The following is a 23641-nucleotide window of genomic DNA, read 5'->3' on the forward strand; positions in this document are numbered from 1 at the left end:
ACTTTTTGTCTCCTCCCAGGTTTTTTCTGTCTCCGCCTTCAACCAAACTCACCATCCAAAACTCCGCCTATTTCCTAACCATCAAAAAAATTCCTCTAATAAAAACTATGCCCCGCCCCATAACTCAAACAAGGCCAAGAATTATTCCCTACTCCTCCTTTTTAAAAAACTAATGTTTTAATCTTTTATTTCAAACTTTATCAGTAGTCATCTGTATTTTATGGTGTTACCTAAGATTCAAAATAATTTGTGACATTGTTCTATATAAATGTATGTTTAATATCTTTGATCATATTTGCTGTTATCTAATGTCTCATGCCTATATTTTTTAGACAAAATGAATTGAAAATGATTGCTAAAATCGAAATATATCTTCATGTCTTAGAATAGTGTAATTTTTTTAAAAATAGGTTGAAAAACATACTAACTTTAAAATAGTAGTAAATTCAGGTCTTTAAATATTGCCATTATACCCAAGATTCAAACCAATAACCTCCTTATTTCATGCTAAATCATATTTTATCTTCCCTGACCCTTTCCCTGAAGACAGGCGACTATAATTTAAATGATAAAGATTATCTAATTGAATTATGCTTGTAAAGAATATAAATGACCAATATCAATGACTTACTATTTGGAGATTTTGTACTATTATGCTTTCATATTCTACGAAGACTTTATACATTTTGTTTTTTATAGATCCTTTTCATTCAAACTTTTTTGTTTCAATTTATATATTTTATCATAGAACAGATTCAAACAAAACACACAATTCTTAGTAATCATTTTTGATCATCAATTCTAAAGATTAAACCTTTAATACCAATCTATTGCACTTTTTGTAACCAGTTTGATTCATGTTTTAAAAAAATCTTAAATGATAATAAATAAACATTGACATTCATTGCATTAATCCATATTTAGAATTACTACTTTCTTAAATGATTATAAGCTAATGAATTTAGAATAGCTCTGATTTTATATCATGTTAATATCGACCTATAGTTTTTAAACCTTACTTCCATAATTAACTAGTTTCAAAGCGTAGCATTTCCATAAAGTAAATAGAATGTTCGTATGTCAATTTTACGTTTTTATTTGTTTTAGTATTTTTACACTTAAATTATATATAAATAATTGCTCTTTTGAAATGCTGATTCTTACGACAATTAAGCACAAAGTCATGGGCGTAGGTTATTTCTATTTAATTAAAGCAACCTAAATTTTTTAATGAAAATGAATAACATTCTAATTTTTAGGTGTTTAAGTCCGGGGCCCGCCGTTGGAATGACCCGTTCTGCTGTCGGCAGCAGCGGCGTGAACCCAGACTGTGTGTACGGCAGCGTGAACGGGCTTGGTTCCGCCAGATCGATAATTGGACCTGGTAGCGGAATTGGCACAAGATCGGTTTCTGTGACCCCACCGAATTATAGGAAAAATATTAATCCCAGCCCGGCATATAACAGGTAACGTTTATTTGGGTCCTCGTTTGTCTTAAAATATTTTTTTCTCTCATTATAACAATTATGTCGTCGTTAAGTAGCGGAGCAATAACAAAGCTAAGCAAAATTTAGTTTTTAAAAAGCAGTGAATTTTATTTTGATGGGAACCTAATTCAACATTATAAATTATTATAAATAAAGGTAAACTTTTAAGCACTCAACTGAAATAGAAAAAAATAGATTAATTAAGCGGCTAAAGTGCTTAAAGTACACCACTAGTTTTTAGATCAGTATGTTTGTCTACAGTATGGGATGATTAAAATTGAATTTCGCATTGTTAAGTTTGTAAGAAAGTTTCCAGAAATAAGATATGTCTTTTAAATGCTTAAAACTTTTACTTTATATATAACGTAGAATTGCTAGTTATAGAGTAGCTGTTTGGCTACAAATAATATTCTTCGGCCTATTTCCGTTTACAATGTAGTAATATTTTTAGAACAGGTATAAATTTCAGTCAAATGTTTTTAAAATAGATAAATGCAAAACATTCAAAATCACATATAGAAAGTATTAGGTTTCTTTAACAAACAAAGATTAATGATTATGAAATAGATTATCTTATGAATAGTGAAATTTACTATTTTATTGGCTGAATGACTTGTATATACTGTGCTTTTAGTTACTGTGATACTTCATAAACAAATAATAGCAAATATACTTATGTATTACTAATTGTACTTTTGACTTGGAAAAAGCATTTGACACCAATACAAAACTACAAATTTTAGTTTTTCAAATCCAGTCTATGCAACAAGAAAACAGCAATTTTAACAAAAAATAACTTTTTATCAATAAACAATACTTGAGATTTCTGATTTCAAAATCTATTTTGTTTTTGTAATGTTGTTGAATTGCAAAATATTGTCACTGACAGCAAACTTTTACATTGCAATATTTTATATTTTTAAGCCTGCATTCTTAACTTGGAAAGAGAAGACTTTTCTTTATGTAAAAAGGTGGAACAAATTTTCAAAACCGATTAATATCCGCTGGATTAGAACAGGTTTTCAGCAATACTGAAAAATCATGTATAGATAAAAACATCGTAATACAGACAGTTAACACGAATATTAAACTAAAAAATCGTAGAATTAACCCCAGTTTTGTTAGGCTTGACCTTCGGCCCTTCGGGTCCAATAAAACTATTTTTAATGTTATACTTATAATATTTCATTTTATCTATAATACGTTACGAAAAATAGCTATATTATCTTAATACATTTATAATTTTTTATTCTTTTGGTCTAAGTAGGCTGTTATTCCAAAGCAAAGCTTTTTGTTATAGATATTAATTTTCAGTCCCGCGTTCTGTTAATTCGTCTTCTTTTCCGTACATAGAATATATAAATGAAACATTCGGGTATAGTCCTTTCCACGACATCCCTCCATAAGGAGCGATTCTTCGTATTTTTAAAATGGCTTTTTATAGGTTATTTTAGGTTAGGTTAGGTTATATTGTGTTAGGTGATTGCCCCACAGGGTTAGGTAATTGGCTTCGCAGGGTTAGAGCCCCCCGCAGGGGCTAGAAATAGGAGAAAAGCTACTGTGAAAAATACGAAGAATCGCTCCTTATGGAGGGATGTCGTGGAAAGGACTATACCCAAACATTCTTATTATGACTGATTCATTGACAATGCATGCCAAATCTCATAAATTCTGAAGTTTATTTTAATTAAAACTTCCTAAATTGTTTTTTGTTTCTGTTGCACTACTTATGGATATTATTATATTTTTTTTTGCCTGATATCAATTTGAAGAAGAAATGTTTTCTATTTAAAGAGCATAGAAAATAAATGCTAGACACTTTTTTATCTTCTGTAATCTAATTTCATGATAGTTAATATGCTTAGTTGAATAAATCAGAAAACATTCTGCTAATGTTTTTACATTTTCTAAAAATACTGAAACAACACAAATAATTAAAGCATCGTATTATAGACAGCTATCTGCGGATACTAAAAAGACAAAGATTAAAACCAGTTTTGTTAGCCCAGAGAGGCCAAAGGCCCTGACTAAAAAAATGGTATTAATCTTGTTATTTTAATTTAATATTCATGGAAAAATGTCTGTAATACGATGCTATACATGATATTTAAGTATGGCTGACAAACAGTTCTAATCCAGCGGATATTGATCGGTTTCAAAGTAATACTGGATATTTTTTTACCCATTATTCTGATTAATCTTTGAGTGATTGTCATACTGACGTACATAAGAGTTGCTGGGGTAATTAAAGTTTATATAATGAAACATAACTGATGCAATGCTAATTGGATTTTTATCTGAAATGTATAAACTCTGTCTGACTATATAAATACAATAATAAGGAAATCAAGGATGACAATATCCAAAAGTAGCGAAGATCAGAAATTTAAAAAAACATTTAAAACAGACAAACAGTCCTATAATCCTCATCTTGATAATGGAAATAAAAACAAATAATTTTAACTGATAAGAAAGTGACATTTTTAACACCAAAGAGCATTTACAGGCAAAAGGAAAAAGTAAGTTATAAAAAAGAAGTATACTTTTTTTTGCAAAAAAAACAACAAATCAGTATCACTAATAGAATTTCGGAAAATAATGTTTTCTTAATACGAAAGGACGTACAGACGATAAGACGGACTTTAAAAAGAAAAGCTTCGTTAACAAAAATACAAATACAATTGTCTGCTAAGACTAAGTGCTGTATCTTGTATTTAAATACTTGCAATTAAACTTAAATTCTTTTCTTACATAATAACACTTGTTTTAAAAGAAATTTAAGACAAAAGAAAGAAACACAAATACATTTTCATTTAAATGTTGTAAATCAATATTTTTCTCATATTCATTCGAATCCGGTGGATAGGAACCGGTTCTCATCCATACGAAAAAACTATGTCTAGTATCGTATTATATCCAGATTTCTACGAATATAAAAATGTACAATCATAAGATTAAAACCAGTTTTTTTTGCCCGTGCCTTCGGCACCTCGGGGCTAAAAAACTGGTTTTAATCTTATGATTGTACATTCTATATCCGCGGAAAGCTGTTTATAATACGATGCGAGAAATAACTATTCTTGCTTAAAACAATCTTTATGTGAAGTAACAAGATTTATGTCGTTACCAAAAAACCTTGCTAACTGCTGAAACGATATTGTTCTCCTTTTAAAGTGAAAATACTCCTAGGTCCTAGGAATGTTTCTATTTATTTTGGTGGAGGGTACCATCTTTCAAGAGAAACTGCCTATGATAAATGACGCTATTCTGGCCTGCCATTGGTTAATCAAAATGTATGCTGACCTGCCATTGGTAATTTAGTCTGTGTATTTGCCTTTCATTGATAATTTGTATTGTCGTCATTTTTTATAGGCACTGAAAAGAAATTCTTAAAGAAAAAAAACCTAAAAATGAAATGCTTATATTTATTTAGACGCAACTGGATCCAGAGGCACACCAGGAGACCAGTGACCATGGATGATCATACCATGTCAGGTTAGAACAAAATACAATTAGGAATATTTACTAACAACATAATATTACAATAAGCATAGTTTAGGCCACATTTTCTTTATGTAGTGCTTTACTTTTTGCAAAGCTTGACAGCTAGAAAATAAAACTTGGTTGCGATTTGTTGATAAAAAGGTGGATTGTCCAATAATTTTCTTATATCAGCAACTATCAACTGTGCAAACGTTGTTAAAAACGGCTGCGTCTGCATATTGGTCAATCATACAGGCTTTGATGTGGCCGCAACTTCATAATAAAGCTATGCATAAAGCGGCTGCCAAACCCTGACAATTTTATTTCAAAAAATTATTTTGGAAAAAAACTCTAATGCACAAAAAGATAATGTGGCCTAATCTAAAGTTAACAAACGCTTACTAGATTGTTTTTGGGATTATTTGTCCGGTTCTTTGAAGCAAACAAAAGTTAAGACATAATAAATAAATTTTGCTTCGTCCCTTTGTTAAATTTCATCCTTGTTTTAGTTGTGTTGGGTTATATATAATATTTTTTTATGGCTTATATATTTTTAGAATTAATTGGTTATTTGTTTTTATATTGCTGTAAGGGATTGTATGCTTTTTATATGCTTTAGGGGTTAATGCATTATTTATTAAAAACACATGAAATTAAATTGAAGATATTGTTTAAGTTTAAACATTTTTATTTTACATTTAAAGTACTTTATATATATAATTCTTGTTTAATTTTTAAAAATCGATAGCAAACAAGTTAGTTATCACCATTTGAAGTAATTGCTATTTTCGGACCAACATACAGACTTGCCTTGATTATAGAGTAGCTATGCTCATAGAAGATTTAAAAGAATTTGCCATGTTTGATAGCCACGATACTGAGAATTTAATACATTTTTGTCAAAGAACGTCATGTTTTTTTTGAGAGAATTTAGGGTACGTGTGAGTGTGTGTGTTTGTCTTTATGATACACTTCATATTGAAATTGTTATCCTTGTTTACTATTAATTTGCTTAATAATCGACTCTTATAAAAATAGTAAGGTAATCTATCTAATTCCCACTCTTAAGAATATTACTCCATGCAAAGGATATGTGATAATTGACGAATTCCAAGTAATTGTTTAACATTTTGATCTCTTTACCATCGTAAACAGATAGAAGTCAGACCTTAAATATATTTAAAAATCATGAAATGATAAAACTGTTGATTGCTACTCACAAAGGGACTTTAGAGATTTTAAGGATTAGACCAAAAGAAATCGAAATTTTCAACCATTTGTCGTTTGTCGTAGTATTGGATGTAATAAAAAAATCATTGAAAAACATTAGGAGCATAATTATTTAAGATTAATACTTTAGTAAATAGCCTAAAACTTGCCCTAGACTAAATCTAATAATTAGAAGATCGATCAAGCCATTAACGAGATCTTACTGGACATACTAAAATCCAGTTTCTTTAGTAAATAGGATTAGACATTATGTAAGAAATACCTAAAGCAAAAACTATCTAATCTAACTATGAAGGGTTTGTTGCAAAAAAAAACAGAGAGGGAACAGTATTGTATAAAAAAAAATAGAGTCTGAAAGCCATTATTTTATAGACGCGTAGGCTCTTTGTAACCTGCAATATCTGTCAATCCGTCCACCATTCTGTAACACTGTAGGGAAATGGAATTTTCTCAGGAGAAAGACTAAATTGCATAACTTTTGTGTCACTTTTGAGAAAGACGATTCCTGTGACGTCCATATACATTTCGGGAAAGAAAAAGGGAAGAGGGAAAGAAAATCTCTTCAAAAGAGATGGGAGAAAAGGGGATCGTCTTTCTCAAAAGTGACACAAAAGTTATGCAGGTAAGTCTTTCTCTTTTCTCAGAGCCTATTTAAAACTGATATATTTTATGAAGATTCCCTTTGCTATGTAAAAACTGAGATTTACTCGTTGTTATTTAAGATAGACGCTTGATATCTGTAGAAAAAAAATATTAATTTTTCTGAATAACTGTTCCTATCTCTTTGCAAAATAGGGTTTGCACATTTAATCATGAATAATTTCCTGTGCTAGCGATGAGTGTTCATACACATTAAACCTATTTTAAATCAATTAAAACAGCCATAGCAAGATGTTAGTTCTTTATCAAAATACTTTCTAGTTCTGTTTATCATGTAAAAATTTACCTACTATTAAATTTTTAGAATATAAATACTGGTTACGCTCTTAGCCTCTAGGCTTTTTTTTCAGTGATTTTCAAGATAAATACAAAAAGGCACACAGATTTGGTATTTTTGCATGAACGCTATTAAAGCTGCTTAACTCATAGGATAAAAGTTTCTAATTTATTGCCCATACCCTCCCCCCCCCTCACCTCATACTATAATAAATAGCCCCCTTCGATCTTTGTCCCTTCATACTTTTTGATTAAGGCTATTTTTAGATTGCCCTTATACGCCTGGGTCATAAAAAAAACTTTCAAACACGTAAGTTACAATTTATTATATAAACCACTTAAAACTAACTAGCGGCTGCGACCCCAGAATCTGAATCTGTAAGCTCTTTATTCGAAGTTATAGGAAAAGCATAAAAGTAGCCAAAAACCATCCAGGTTCCTATGTGAAGCTTATATACAATGGTGATCTAAATCTGTTTAGTAGTTATCGAAATTTTAAGCTACAGACTAAAAATCCTTGCTATTTTATAAGTTTAAAAGCGAAAAATACAACATAATTGTGATATTATCAAAAAATGTATTTCCCTTTTTTTATCCCAATTTTTGCCAGTAGAAGAATTTTAAAAACACCAATTAATGGTATATGGTATTCAACATTACGACATGTTGAGATCTCAAAGTTCAGTTCTGAAATGTATGAATTACTATGGAGCAACTTTATAAATATGTTTAAGCACATAGCATACCTTGATTAGTTTGGATACAGGGATTGGGGATCTGAAGGAAAAAATACTAGCCTCAACTATTCCCCTATAAAAGTCGAAGGAAAGGGGGAGGAGAAAGTCGACCCTTCGCTTTTGATTTTTTGTTTTAAATAAAAAGAATATATATTTAGGGTGGGGTGTGGGGCCTATTTTCTCAAAATAGTTATAACCTTCCCTGGACCTATAAGAAGCTTCACTGTTAAGCAGCATGATATTGGTTCAGCGGTTTTCGAGATCCTTTGTTATAGACAGACAGATATCCTGTTACATTTTTATAAGAATGCAATATCGACTTGAAAAAGTTTTTTTTTCAATGCTTCATCCCTGTACTGATTATCTTGGATAAGAGTTTAATTAATGTTTTAAGTGCTTGGGATAGGTATAGAACTCATAGCATATAGGGTAAGCGAAGCAAAGCTACTATATTAGTAAATTTTCAAATTTTGTATGTATGTACGTTAATTAAATAAACAAAAATAGTCAAAATTGTAAAACAAATGATAATTTTGACAAAAATATCACAACATTCAATGCAGTGTTTGATTTTTGGCCAATTATATTCTTAAAACTTACAAATACATCAAAAAAATTATCGTCTAGTTTTCTATATAATATGTCTATTGGCCAATCTAATCTTTAAACACAAATTAGTCTTTTGATAAATAGACATAATTAATGTTCAGATACTTAGGCTTTTAGGTGTGCATTTACTTCTGCATATTTGCCTTGAGTATTATTTTAGCAAACCAAATAATAAGACAGATTTTTTTTTGAGTGCAACAAATTGAAATAGGTGGGGGTGTTAAGGGGTGATTACCCCTCCTACTTAAATTTTTAAACATTTGTTTAAATTTTTAATTGGAATTATATTAGTTCCCCACCCTCCCCCCCATATTTTTAAAAATCTTTGCCGTTCATGATAATAAACGAGCTATTAAACACACAACTAAATTAGTTTTGTAGCTTCAACATAATATAAGTATATGTTCATTTTGATGAAAAGTCAATCAAAGTATAAGATCTAAAATGAAAGTCTGATTTGAAAAAAAATAGGAAATGTAAATTATCTTTTTGATTGGTTTTATCATTGTATTGTAGGGAACGAATCCCTTTTTGGATTTAAAAAGACCACTGAAAAGACCACCTGAAAGTATTTTGTCGCCATGGAATTTTAATGGCTTAAATTGACTAGAAGTCATTTTATAAAATTGGACACAGATGACATATTATCGTCGTGATTCTATTCAGATTTGACATAATTTATATCAACAACATGGCATTATATAAAGTTGTTTACCTCTGACATATCATGACATAACTATATCAATTATGACTAATGACTCTATTATATTATGGTTAAAAACACCTTTTATAAAGAATTGTAGAAAAAACAAATCAAAAAGTTTCACAAAAAGTACCGGATCCACGCCTGTAGAAATTAAGATATTCAGATCAATTATAAAAACCACAGAAGTTAGTCAATCAAAATTTTCACTTTTACAATCATAGAACATTCAGGGGTTTAAGGGATAAGACGAAAATAATACATGGTAGTAAGGTTTTTTTGTCTGTCCGTTGATATCTCGTTTCCCTCTCAACAGATTTGGTTTTTAAGTCCCAATGGTTCTCGATAGGTACTTAGAGGGAAAGCACCAAATAAACTTCATAATGGCATCGAAGAGCCCTATGGGCTTTAGTAGATAATTTTAAAAACCTTAGGCTTTTCAAAGAATTATATTTATAGTTTTAAAGACTTTAAGCCTTATCCCTTATTTTAATGAAAAAAATGCCAAATAGTTGATGAGTTTTCTTGCTGTCCGTTTGCTATGTAAATGGATTTTAAACAATTTATTTTTGGAAAGTTATTATTTTGAATTGGCAGACTCGATGTTTATGTCTTTTTTAATGGTTTTATTCATAACTTATTCAGTGTTTTCATGTATATATATTAGATCTTTTCATGAAAATACCCTTTCTCGAATTTCATTCTTCTGCTAACCTAAAAAGTTACTTTAGGGGCCTAAAAATACATGTACAAAATTTCAGCTCTTTATCTCTACTGGCGACCTAGCGCCAGGCATGTAAAATATCAACAGATAACGGTAGCACGGCGGTTTTAATAATATCTCAGTAATGTGCAGGTTTTAAGCTCTTCTGCATATTTCAATTTAAACACATAAGGCCAAAGATATTATATCCAAAAAATCTTTTGTCAAAGTCTACTCTACACCTAGCGCCAGTCAGTTTTCTAAAATCATGCATTTTATACCTGTGAAAAATGAAATCGCCAGCGCTAGGTGTAGAGTAGACTTTGACAAAAGATTTTTGGGATATCATATCTTAGGCCTTATGTGTTTAAGTTGAAATATGCAGAACACCTAAATTCACCTTCCAAGCCATTCTCTAAGCTTTTTAAATTTTTTTATGAAATAACGGGATTTCAAAACTGCCTTTTGAAAAGGCCTAAAAAATATCTTTTTTTGTTCCTTTTTTCACTGTTTATAGTTACAACTTATTAAGATATTATTCTCAGTTAAAAAAAAATTGGCGCTTCCAGCACCAAAACCGGCAAAAACAGGCAGTTAAACTTCTGTACCCCTACTTAACCCCCTAACAGACCCCCCCTCTATCTCGGCTCCTGTTACAGATAGAGACGTAAAACTTTTTTCTGGTGGTTCATATAATTAGAGAAAATTACTTTTTCTAGTCATAGCAGTCAGACCGCTCCTTATCCGCTTTTTTTCGGCCAGCAACTAAATATTAAAACTGCTGTAGAGCAGCCAATTTTAAAGATAAGAAAACCAAATTTTATGACGAACTATTATTTTTTATAACAAAAAAATACCTTTTCTGACCATCGCCGAAAAACGAAAAATAACGGAAACCGCCAATTTTGGCGGTAAAACGGCGGTTGGCGGCACTAAGTAATATCTTTATATCTGTTTATAGTTACAACTTATTAAGATATTATTCTCAGTTAAAAAAAATTGGCGCTTCCAGCACCAAACCCAGCAAAAATAGGCAGTTAAACTTCTGTACCCCTACTTAACCAACTAACAGACCCCCCCCCCCTCTATCTTGGTTCCTGTTATAGATAGAGACGTAAAACTTGTTCATGTGTATTTTTAGAGAAAATTACTTTTTCTAGTCGTAGCGGTCAGACCGCTCCTTATCCGCTTTTTAGCGGCCAGCCGCTAAATATTAAAACTGCTGTAGAGCAGCCAATTTTAAAGCTAAGAAAACCAAATTTTACGACGAACTATTTTTTTTATAACAAAAAAAATACCTTTTCTGACCATTGCTGAAAAAATGACAAATAATGGAATCCGCCAATTTTGGCGGTAAAACTGCGGTTGGCGGCGCTAATTAATATTTTTATCTGTTTATGATCACAATAAAAGACTTCATACAAAAATTGGCTGATTAAGGTCTGGAAAGGGGCAACACAGTTAATTGTTGAAACTAATGTAACAGATTTTTATTTTAGTCAGATGCCAGACGCAGACAATTAAAAAAGAAATATTTAGAAATATTATCAATTTGTCTACAAAGGGTTAAAAACAAAATCAAAATATACAAATCTAATTATTAAAAACATCAAGATGATCTTTTCCATCCTATTACATATTATCTTTCTTATTTTCCTTTTCAAATGCAAGATGTATTTTAAAAAGAAGGTGTATCAACTTTTTTTTTATAGCTAGCCGGTTCTTTTAGTAAGTAGTAGAAGTAAAATTTTTCATAGAATTCAGATATGCAATCGTTTTTTTTGTAGACCTCTTATTTTTAAAGTAACTTAAGTTTTTTAAAAAAATAATTAAGTCGGTTTTAAGGTACTAAAACGCAACAAAATAAAAGAAGAAAATGGCCAGTAAGAACAAAAATAGTAAGATCTTTAATTTGACACCTTACTTTTAAAATTCTGTTGAGTAATTATTGAAAAAATCTATTTTTTTAACCTCGGTTTAATAAAAACTTTAGACCTAAATATTTTCTCAAACAGACATAAAAAACATGGGTTCATATATACCTTTAGAATAATAAAAATATTACGAATCCATTGTAAGCAAAATTGAAAAAAGTAAAAAAATATAAAAAATAAACAAATGGCCAATTATATTTTTTGTTCAGGCAACACTATCGTCTTCCCTTTTTTACCCCCTCTTTACCCCCTTCCCATTTTTATACTCAATTCAAGAATTAAGACGTTGCCTGTACAATATAATATGATATTATCATATAATTCCTTTTATTGTAGTTTATATACTATATTGTAAACTTTTTTTTTCAATTTTGCTTACAATGAATTCGTAATATTTTTCTGATTCTAAAGGTATATATGAACCCATATTTTTTTACCTATGAAATAATAAAATTAAGTTCAAAGTTTTTATTCTCGTGGGTTTAAAAAAATTGATTTTTTCAATAACTACCTGACAGAATTGAAAAAGTAAGGTGTCAAATTAAAGATCTTACCATTTTTGTTTATAATGGCCATTTTCTTTCTTTTTTTTGTTGCATTTTAGTACCTTAAAATCGACTTAATTTTTTTTTTTTTAAACTTAAATTACTTTAAAAATAAGAGGTCTACAAAAAAACCAATTGCATATCTGAATTCTATGAAAAATCTTACATTTACTACTTACTAAAAGAACCGGCTAGCTATAAAAAAAAGTTGATACACCTTCTTTTTCTGTAGATAGAATGATTCTGGATCATGGAAAGAAAACGAAGTTGCCGGTGATTCTTATGTGCTAGTATGCATAAAATGACTTTAGAAATGTCTTCTGTCTTATTAGGCGGGGGGGGGGGGAGGATATTTTCATTTAGGGGGGATAACAGGATGTCTGTTTTTATGTCTCTCTGTTTGTACTGAAGGATCTCACTAACTGCTGAACTGATATGGTTCCCCATAACAGGGGAGCTTCTCTTAGCGCCGCCAACCATTTTACCACCGAAATTGGCAGTTTCTGTTATTTGTCGTTTTTTGGCGATGGTCAGAAAAAGAATTTTTTTGTTATGAAAAATAATAGCCCTCCATAAAATTTGGTTTTCCTAGCTTTAAAATTGGCCGCTCTACAGCTTTTTTAATATTTAGCGGCTGGCTGCTAAAAAGTGGATAAGGAGCGGTCTGACTTCTATGACTAGAAAAAGTAATTTTCTCTAAAAATACACATGAACCACCAGAAATAAGTTTTACGTCTCTATCTGTAACAGGAGCCGAGATAGAGGGGGGGTCTGTTAGGGGGTTAAGTAGAGGTACAGAAGTTTAACTGCCTGTTTTTGCTGGTTTTGATGCTTGAAGCGCCAATTTTATTAAAACTGAGAATAATATCTTAATAAGTTGTAACTACAAACAGATAAAAATATTATTTAGCGCCGCCAAACGCCATTTTACCGCCAAAATTGGCGGTTTCTGTTATTTTTCGCTTTTTGGCGAGGGTCAGAAAAGGTATTTTTTTGTTATAAAAAATAATAGTACGTCATAAAATTTGGTTTTCTTATCTTTAAAATTGGCTGCTCTACAGCAGTTTTAATATTTAGCGGCTGGCCGAAAAAAAGCGGATAAGGAGCGGTCTGACTGCTATGACTAGAAAAAGTAATTTTCTCTAATTATATGAACCACCAGAAAAAAGTTTTACGTCTCTATCTGTAACAGGAGCCAAGATAGAGGGGGGGTCTGTTAGGGGGATAAGTAGGGGTACAGAAGTTTAACTGCCTGTTTTTGCCGGTTTTGGTGCTGGAAGCGCCAATTTTTTTTTAACTGAGAATAATATCTTAATAAGTTGTAACTATAAACAGTGAAAAAAGGAACAAAAAAAGATATTTTTTAGGCCTTTTCAAAAGGCAGTTTTGAAATCCCGTTATTTCATAAAAAAATTTAAAATGCTTAGAGAATGGCTTGGAAGGTGAATTTAGGTGTTCTGCATATTTCAACTTAAACACATAAGGCCTAAGATATGATATCCCAAAAATCTTTTGTCAAAGTCTACTCTACACCTAGCGCTGGCGATTTCATTTTTCACAGGTATAAAATGCATGATTTTAGAAAACTGACTGGCGCTAGGTGTAGAGTAGACTTTGACAAAAGATTTTTTGGATATAATATCTTTGGCCTTATGTGTTTAAATTGAAATATGCAGAAGAGCTTAAAACCTGCACATTACTGAGATATTATTAAAACCGCCGTGCTGCCGTTATCTGTTGATATTTTACATGCCCGGCGCTAGGTCGCCAGTAGAGATAGAGAGCTGAAATTTTGTACATGTATTTCTAGGCCCCTAAAGTAACTTTTTAGGTTAGCAGAAGAATGAAATTCGAGAAAAGGTATTTTCATGAAAAGATCTAATATATATACACATTTTTAAATTCATTTCATGTTAGCATCGTGTTGTCTTTTTAAAACACTACAGTAAGATTCTTGTAACATATTATAAGTAATCAGCTCTTATTTCCTAAATCAGAAAATATGTTTTACTGATAACTCGAAGTTTTGGCAATTTTAAATTATCATATTTTTTGAAAAACTAATTTATGCCTCGATTAAGCATAAATTAAAAGTCAAGAGTATCCCTTAAATGCTCCTGGAAGCCTCTAGGGGCGTACCCACAAGTATATCGAAATAGAAAACGGAAATATTTATTGATTTTTATCTAGCAATGTTTGTTTTGAATTAACATTCAGAGTGTGTAAAATTTGCATCTTCTTATATAAGGAAAGATTGAAGTAAAGTCGAGTAAACTATAAACACCAGAGAATTTTAGGTATAAGGAAATTATTTATTGATGTATTGTACACCTCAAATACCTTTTCTCTAAATTAATGTTATTGATTTAAAAGTTTGGAAACTACTAGTTTGGAACTAAACAATATAAATTCAATAAAAGTGCCCAAAGTTTTTGAGCCAATGAATAGGATATCGTGGTTGTAAAACTTTGGATATCATTTCAATGCCCCATACCTCCCTGATAAATACGCAAAACAAACCCTACATGATCCAAATGGATTAAAATCTCGTGTTATCTATCCCTGCTAGCACACATATTAGGTTTCGATGTCAGTTACCCCAAATATGGATTTTCTCAATGGTCAAATATGGTCGTTCTACAAAATAACAAAATTTTAAAAAATCTTTATATAATAAGAGCTGGATGCGAATATCGTGTAAGATCGATCTACTTTTTAAGCTCTGGGCAGGTTTTAGGCTATTTAGGCAGTTGGTGTAAAAAAAATAACTCACCACAAAAATTGCTTTCTCATTTTCAAAGAAGAAGGGACTACCCAAAGAAGTTATTTTAAATTTTCTTTACTTTTTGTTTTTATTTTTCCCAAATGATCAAATAAATCAGCAAAAATTTGGAATTTTGTAGCCTCTCCAAGAAACTATTACAGCTAAAGTGCAAATTATTTTTCCTTATATGGCAGCTGGGAACTTTATTGGCTGGTTCCCACTGAGCAATTCAGGATAGATGGATATATTGGTACTAAGATACATACATAGTATACATAGATATTACTTCAAAGGATAAATCGATGTAAGTGTGAAGCATTAACCAGAATAGATAGATAAATTAAATGATAGGTAGGGTTAAAATACTTAGAAATTGAACATTGGATGGGTACCATGAAAAACGTATTTAGATATATAAAAGAAAGGGAATTAAATAAAATAATATAATATATAATCAAAAATATAAAAGGAAAGTAAATTATGAAGGGTTTTCAATACAAGGAAGACATAGTTACAGACATACAAAAAATATAAAAAAATACAAGTAGATAGATAGATAGACTGTCTATCATTGACAACAATTTCACATAGAAAATGAATTGAAACAAATAGGATATGCCCATCCAATATCATGTTATTCTGTCAGTCAAAATAAAATATAATTGATAGAATGACAAGTAAATGAAAAATCATCATATGTTTAACAATTTTTTTTTGCAAACAGGCAAAATTTTTAATTTTTGCACATAATTCAATTGATATTAGTTGGCGATTTCCTTTGCATTTCATTTAAACCCTTGCACAAAAGGGGGCTGTGGGGAGGGGTTGAATCTAATTTTATGTTTAACCATAGAAATGATTGAGTTCTTCATTTAAAGCAAATTTTACACTGGTCCTAGGGTTGTTTTAGGCTATTTAACTTTCATCCTAACCTTTTGCAAGGGGCCCAGCTACCAAGATATATAAAAGACTTTTTTGATGTTTACTATCTTTAGAAATTTAGGATATTTTTTTTGCAATTTTATGGGATAACCATGTTGAAAAAGACAATGGCAAAAATGAATGAGTGTGTGTGCAATATTTTGACAGGGTTGTTGTGTCTGTGTGTGTATTTTGTGTTTTGACAGGGTTGCGCAAATTTTTTTTGCAGGCCTATGTATTGTTTTATATACTAATGTAAATTTTTTATTCGCGTAGCTACTCAATAATTCATTTTCGGTGAACTTTACACTTTAGTAAGGATAAATTACAATATAAGTAAACCGAAGTTACTTTAAATTTTTTTATTTGACACTCTTTCAATAGCCAAACAACTGATTATAAACTTTGAATATTTTTTTAATGGTTGTTGTCATCCTTGTTTACTATGATAAACAACCTTGGAAGTTCTTTTAACATATTTTTCGCAGATTTTTTTTGCAACTTATAAAATATCATATTTTGAACCCAAACTAAATTCACTTATGAGAAATTAAGATAATACTTCTATATTTACTAACACCTATAGTTTAAGATTCAGGCATGACTATGATTTAATTCAGCAATTAATTGGTACAAGGCTTAATTAATTAATTTGGGTTGTTATTTATATTATATTAATATTTATATTGCTTTACTAACGTTATTATTCGCTTGTAGTTAATTGAAACTTGTCTCCAATGAAATACATAGATAAAGCTACTGAAAAGGAGTTTCTACGATTTTTTTGTCATGTTCTGTTTTCTTTAAAAAACTTCACAATGTATTTTATTAAGACAGGTTTTAGTATTTGATCAGGAATTTAAGGATAAAGGAATTTTTAAAAAGTTTTGTTTAAGGGGAAATTTATATTTTTTGGTCTATTATAGGGGAACAAACTTTAAAATTTTCGATTTCTTATCCTTTATCCCTGATTAAAAGAAGAATAAGCCAATCCTTTTTGTGCAGCCCTGCTGAGGTCGAGATCTGGTGACATGGTGGTGCCTAGACATGTCAGGAATACCCTCAAGGAAATTTGGGAAATAGGTAAACTAACAATGGCATGTGTGGTTGTCTTGAAGATGACGGGAAGCGCTGGAAAGTGTCATGTGTGACGTCATAAACATACGTCTAAATCTATTTCTCTTTTATGTGTTTCCTTTCCCACTTCTCATCTCATCCCTCCTTTTTAGTCGTGATTTGTGATGTCACACAAGACACTTTCCAGCACTTCTGATGACGGTGTCAGATTTTAAGCGATTTCAATTGGTTTGATTGAATGTTGTTTTTGATTAGTCAGCCAAGAGCTAAGAAAAATCAGTGTTTAATTCATTATTCTTTATACAAGTCTTCTTCCTATTTACTTTCTATAAAATTTGCCCTCCAATCATAAGGCAAAAAAGAAAAAAAAACATGTGGGTTATAAACTACAAATTTCTTTGTCAAACTCTATTTTAATTGCTTGATATCTGCCACTATTTATTTAGATATTGTGCCTGATTGTTCTTGTTTAATAGTAGATACTAACAAATTATTTGTGTATATGCATGAAAAATATGTAGAAAACAAATACTTGCATAGGTGACATCTTTAACAAATAATTATTGATACAATAAAAATATTTTTGTAAATAATGTTCCTTTATAAAAGTAAAAATCTTTCAAAAATTTGTCTTCGTTTTTATTGAAAGATTTTTACAAAAGTTATTTTGGCGATTACCGCTTGTATGAATCTATTTAAAAGAAACCTCCTAAGATTATTTAAATTCCATTCAGAAAGCCTTTTAGTCCATTATCTGTTTTATGTATATATGTGTTCTGTTTATTGAGTTTTTTAAAGAATTTAGCAAAAGGATGTTATATTTGAAATTCTAATGATATCTTTCATGCATCAAATAATATCAAAGATCCATCAACTAAAAATTCCTAATTGAAATAATAACCTAAAAAATTATTTTAGGTTTTTTTTTGTTGATTACGCAATATTTAATCAAAATTTCAAGTTTCTGTATTTCAATTTCTATTTTTAAATATTATTTTTAAGTTTTTGCATTTTCTTTTGCATGCTTTGAGCAACTGAAACATTAAAAAGCATTCTTGAAAAGAAAAAGATTGGACCACATAAAAAGTACTTTTTTTTTCTTTTTGTTCATTGGAAGCCCAAAGTTTTTGCGGGGTTCACCTGAACTTTAACTAAATTGAGAAATTCTTTATAGTCCATTTAGCCGTAAGAGAGATAATAGCCAAACTGTTAAAGTTTATTTTGATTTTTTTCTTCTATATATGCCCCTTTCCATGTTCACTGCTAATTTTAGAAACTATTTAGTTTTTTAATTCCGCTCAAAGGATTCAATTTATTTTAATTTGATTTAGAATATCTAAGAACTCATCTGTTTCATTAGTTTCATATTTAAATGCTTTCTTCGTAAAAAAGATTATTTTTTTAAAAAGTTGCTTAGCATGAATTCGATTTTATTTTCTTGTGCGTTTATCATTTTTAGTTAAAAATTAAATTAATTTTGTTAGCTATTCTTTAATTTTATAATTATATTTTTTACTTTTGCTATTGAGCAAGTTGCTTTACAATTCTTATACGTTTGTTGGTAGAAGGCAATTGCACTTGTCGCGTGATTTTGATGACTTGCAGCATTCACATTGGCACATAAAACACAGGTTAATGAAAAGTTGATAAAAATATCAATAATCAAAAGAGAAAAGTGAGTTTTAAATGGATATGTTAAAGGTTGGGTAAGGGTGATTTGATAAAACTATGGACTTTTGTTTTTGACAGGGAGGAAGAAGACAATGAGCTCTTTAAACTAGTCAAATTTTTAAAATAAAGTTGTTTTTCCTTGGCTTAACAACTTTGGGAACTTTCATTTTATTTTGATTGGTAGGTGCATTAAGTTGAGTGTCCAAACGTTTCAACCACAAATTATAAACTACATTTTGGTTATATTGTGTATATTCATTGGGCATGTACAACAATTTATCGGCCATTGTCTTATCCTCTAAGATCCCTTTTTTTATGGACACCTATAACCAAGACAGTAAAAAATTTACAAATATTAACAGATATTTGTTGTTGCAGATGACGCCAGTTCGACAACAAGCAGTAAACCGCCTGTCAGCGCCTACGGCGGAGGCGGCGGTAAACTCGGCCATCATCATCCAGCAGGCAGCTACACACAGCTACAGCACATGGGACCGCCAAGACGGCGCGATTCGTCTTCCGGAAGGGCGTATTCGGCGGGACAAGAAAGCGGGTTTCAATCCAGGTAATTTTTTTTGCTATTATTTGATGGGCAAAAGGAAAATAAGACCGAGAGCATGACTAGTATAATAGTCTCACTACTAAAAATAGTGACCTTATAATTTCTAGAAACAAATTATCTCTATTTATAAAATACTGAGAAATATGTTTGATTAAGATTAAGATATTTTTCATGCTTTGTTAACCCGTTGTACATTCAATTCTGCTTAGGGTATTTGAAAAAAAAAAATACAAAATATTGATGACAGTAAAACAGAGGCAGTTTGTGCTGTTTTAATAATATGCGGCACTTTTGATATGATATTATGAGGTATATGCGCACAGTTATGGAATCTCAACGACAAAGATTTTTTTATCCAATCTTGACAAGTGAGGTATTTTTGGAAAGAGGAATATATATAGAAAACGCCTATGAAAATTAGAAAATCCGCAGAAATCATATTTGCAAGTTATTTGCAATAATCTGCAATGCTAATTTGCAAAATTAATTTCATGCCTTAAATGACTTATTTAAAAAGAAATCTTTTTATGAAATGTGTTTATTTATAAGTTTAGAACATATTTAGGGCAAAAAAAATTTCTTTAGTGTTACTTTTTTCACCTTATATATGAAAAAAGCAGTTTCTCACATTTTATGATAAAAAAAAGGTATAGGAACAAAAAATATGATTTTTCTTGATGTAAACACAATAATTGGCATAAAATCTATCATCCTAAATGTAAAAATCAGATATAGAATCCTTTGTAGAGCTAATTTAGTGCAAAAAGTAACCAAGACATTTTTGCAAAGTATGAAAATCTGAAGAAAATAGTTCTTTTTGATTTTGATATACATATCAGATAAATGTATATAAAATTAGTGATGAAAAACTATAAAACATGTTATAAGTTTTTTCAACACTGTCATTGATTAAATTGCACTTTTAGGTTTAAGAATTACTGAAGTAGTGCATAAAAACTCTTTTTATGATGTAATTAAACAAAATAAATGCCAAAAAACCAACTACAAAATGGTCTACTGCATTATAAAAAACGCCTAATTGTTGATTTGAATTTATTTTGTTTAATAACTTAATAAAAAGAGTTTTTATGTGCTACTTTGGTAATAAGTAAACCTAAAAGTGAATTTTGATCAATGATAGGATTGAAAAAGTTATAACTTGTTTTATAGTTTTTGATCACTAATTTTATATACATTTATCTGATATGTATATCAAAATCAAAAAGAACTATTTTCTTCAGATTTTCATACTTTGCAAAAATGTCTTGTTTACTTTTTGCACTATTTTTGCTCTAAAAAGGATTCTGTATCTGATTTTTACATTTAGGATGATAGATTTTATGCCAATTATTGTGTTTACATCAAGAAAAAACATATTTTTTGCTCCTATACCTTTTTTTATCATAAAATGTGAGAAACTGCTTGTTTCATATATAAGGTGAAAAAAGTAACACTAAAGAAATTTTTTTTGCCTTAATTATGTTCTAAACTTATAGATAAACACATTTCATAAAAAGATTTCTTTTTAAATAAGTCATTTAAGGCATGAAATTAATTTTGCAAATTAGCATTGCAGATTTTTGCAAATAACTTGCAAATATGATTTCTGCGGATTTTCTAATTTTCATAGGCGTTTTCTATATATATTCCTCTTTCCAAAAATACCTCACTTGTCAAGATTGGATAAAAAAATCTTTGTCGTCAAGATTCCATAACTGTGTGCGGTAAGGGATTGACGACAATTTTCCCCTGTCATAATAACCACATATATTCTATATCCAATGTCTTCTCACCTCCCTGGTGTACGGAAGTGAAAGCACACCAGTTAATCCTTATCTATGAGTTGAAACACGTCAGTTAACATAACCTCTTTTCTTTCTGTGTTTATCATCTAAGCAATGCTTTTTTATAACATATTTTTTCTATGTTAATACATGTAATATACAGTATCTATTAAATATGAAGTATTAAAGCATCTAAGGACTCTTTTTTCAAAGGACTAAGTACAAAAAATATCCTAAAACCATCTCAAGGGATAAATCTAAAAATGAACTAGCATAAAACCATCCCGGGGCATATGTTTACCCTCCCTAAAAAGAAGAACTCGATCAGTCTAGTAGTAATTAAAATCTTAAGCTTCAGAAAAAAACCTTACTACCTTATAAAATAAAGATATGTTATATTTAAAATGACTTGATGTTGAAGAAATATATGTCCTTGTTCTAACAACGTTATTTGTTTTTTTATTGTTGATGATTTTGTATGAATCAGTTCATTTTTGTGAGCAAATTTTTATGCAAACAAACCTAAATAAAATCATTCAAAAAGCTAGTATTAGATTAGCAAGAAAGGCTTAGATTTGTAAAGCATCTATAAGTTTTGTTATAGTAATATATAGTATGCTAAAGTAGATGTAGTGTGTGTGTGTTTGTGTGTCCACTAAGGTGCGTAAATGTCTGAAGTTTCTAATTCAGAAGTAGTATGTATGCTAGTGTAACTTGGAGAATGTTTGTGTGTTTAATAAGATATAGTAAACGGCTGAAGACAGATAATTCTCTAATTGCTTTTTGGAAGGATTTAGGCTACATATTGATCCCTAATCCCTGAAGTATAAGGCCTAATTTTTATTTTTGCAAGTTTGCTCAGTGTGCAAATATTTGTGCAGGTAGGGTGGGCGTTAGTTTTCACACATCTTTGTAGTGTTTTTGCATTCGATAATGACACAATAGAAAATGTTTAAAAGGTGATGATTACAGAGAGAGGGGGGACAATGGGCTGTTTATTACCCTAGTCCCCAAAGTTCTCTTATAACGTTTTCTTATTTGTTGGCTTAACAACTTTAGGGACGTCAGGGAATTTGATTGGTTTTATGATTAAGTTGAGTGTACAAACGTTTCAACCACTAATTTTAAACCACATATGGGATAATTTTAATGACCATTGTCTTATCTCTTTATTCATTTTTAACTGTAGTAATAGCAGGTGGGTGGGGTGGAAGTGAATAAACACCGCAGGTATCATGTGCAAATATTTTGCCATTCCTGGGCCTACATCAAGGTGTGGGGTCATTCTTGCGAAAAAACATAAATTTGAAAATCTCAAATATTGAAATTGTTGATCAAAACTTTAAACAATAAAAGCTAGTAATGAATTTTGAATCTTTATTTTCGATTAAGTGGTTAAGTGTGATAGGCTCTTAGCATCGTATAACAAACAATTTTCCATGAATATTGAAATAAAAATCATGAAATTAATGCAAGTTTTGTTAGACTGGGCCTTTCGCCCCTTGGAACTACCAAAACTGCTTTTAATCTTATAATTTTTAATTTTTTTATCCGCGGAAAGCTAAAAAGATGAGATAAATAACTATTAAAATTATGAACTTATTTATATACCATATATTTTCAGTCGTTAGCTAAAAAGAACCCACACTTTTATTATGGAACTAGCATAATTCCAAAGGAAACTATATCAATATAACATCTGAGTCAGCTACAATGGATATAGAATATACGTGGATATTATTACAAGGAAAAAATTGTCGTCAATCTAGGTTGCTAACATGGACATCATTTATTTGTCAGGTCGTTTATCTAGTAGAAGATTAGGGGTTGGGGGTAAAGGATCGTTATTTTAGCCACCTACAAGTTTCACTTTATTGCAATACATGATAACCTGTTGTAACATCCAAGCTATAATAAATAATTTGCAGTTACAGTGATAGTTATTCTGATTATATTATTATATCAAACATAGATAATGCTTTAAATTACAATCCTTTTTTGTTTGTTTGTCTGTTTAGATCTCGCTAACTACTTATTCAATTTGAGTTCTCCCTTTTAGAAATGCTTTATGTAGATTCTAATATTTAGGATAGTTAAAGCGGATCAGTAATATTTGACATAATAACATTTGACATAAATTCATTTCACATAAAACATTTGGCATAAAATCACTTCACATAAAGGTACATTTGACATAAAAACATTTGCCATAAAGGTACATTTGCCATAAAGGTACACTTCACATAAAAACGTTTCACATAAAGATACATTTGACATAAAGGTACATATGATATAAAGGTACATTTGACATAAAGGTACGTTTGACATAAGGGTACACTTGGCATAAAGGTACATTTGACATAAAGGTACACTTGGCATAAAACGTTTCACATAAAGATACATTTCAAAGTGTACCTGAGGTAGTCATTTTTTTCCCCGAGCATGGCAACCGGTGAACAGAATCTCAGTTCTGCACCACAAGCCTTGCACGACTG

The 23641-nt window shown here is 30.3% G+C and overlaps 1 protein-coding gene across 3 annotated transcripts in view; it reads left to right on the top strand.

Moving 5' to 3' along the window:
* LOC145326911 (protein TANC1-like) overlaps positions 1-23641 on the top strand; it is a 146973-nt gene that overhangs the window by 78617 nt on the left and 44715 nt on the right. For 2 of the 3 annotated variants that reach the window (XM_080170356.1, XM_080170358.1), the window contains exons 4-7: positions 1260-1466; positions 4921-4982; positions 17058-17135; positions 19179-19365. In XM_080170356.1, the coding sequence (XP_080026482.1) occupies positions 1260-1466; positions 4921-4982; positions 17058-17135; positions 19179-19365 (534 nt within the window). The remainder of the gene's footprint in view (positions 1-1259; positions 1467-4920; positions 4983-17057; positions 17136-19178; positions 19366-23641) is intronic. The other variant, XM_080170357.1, reaches the window with a different exon arrangement.

Source organism: Acartia tonsa, chromosome 8 (genome assembly GCF_053477335.1).
Source record: "Acartia tonsa isolate MP-2025a chromosome 8, ASM5347733v1, whole genome shotgun sequence".
NCBI classification, from domain to species: domain Eukaryota; kingdom Metazoa; phylum Arthropoda; class Copepoda; order Calanoida; family Acartiidae; genus Acartia; species Acartia tonsa.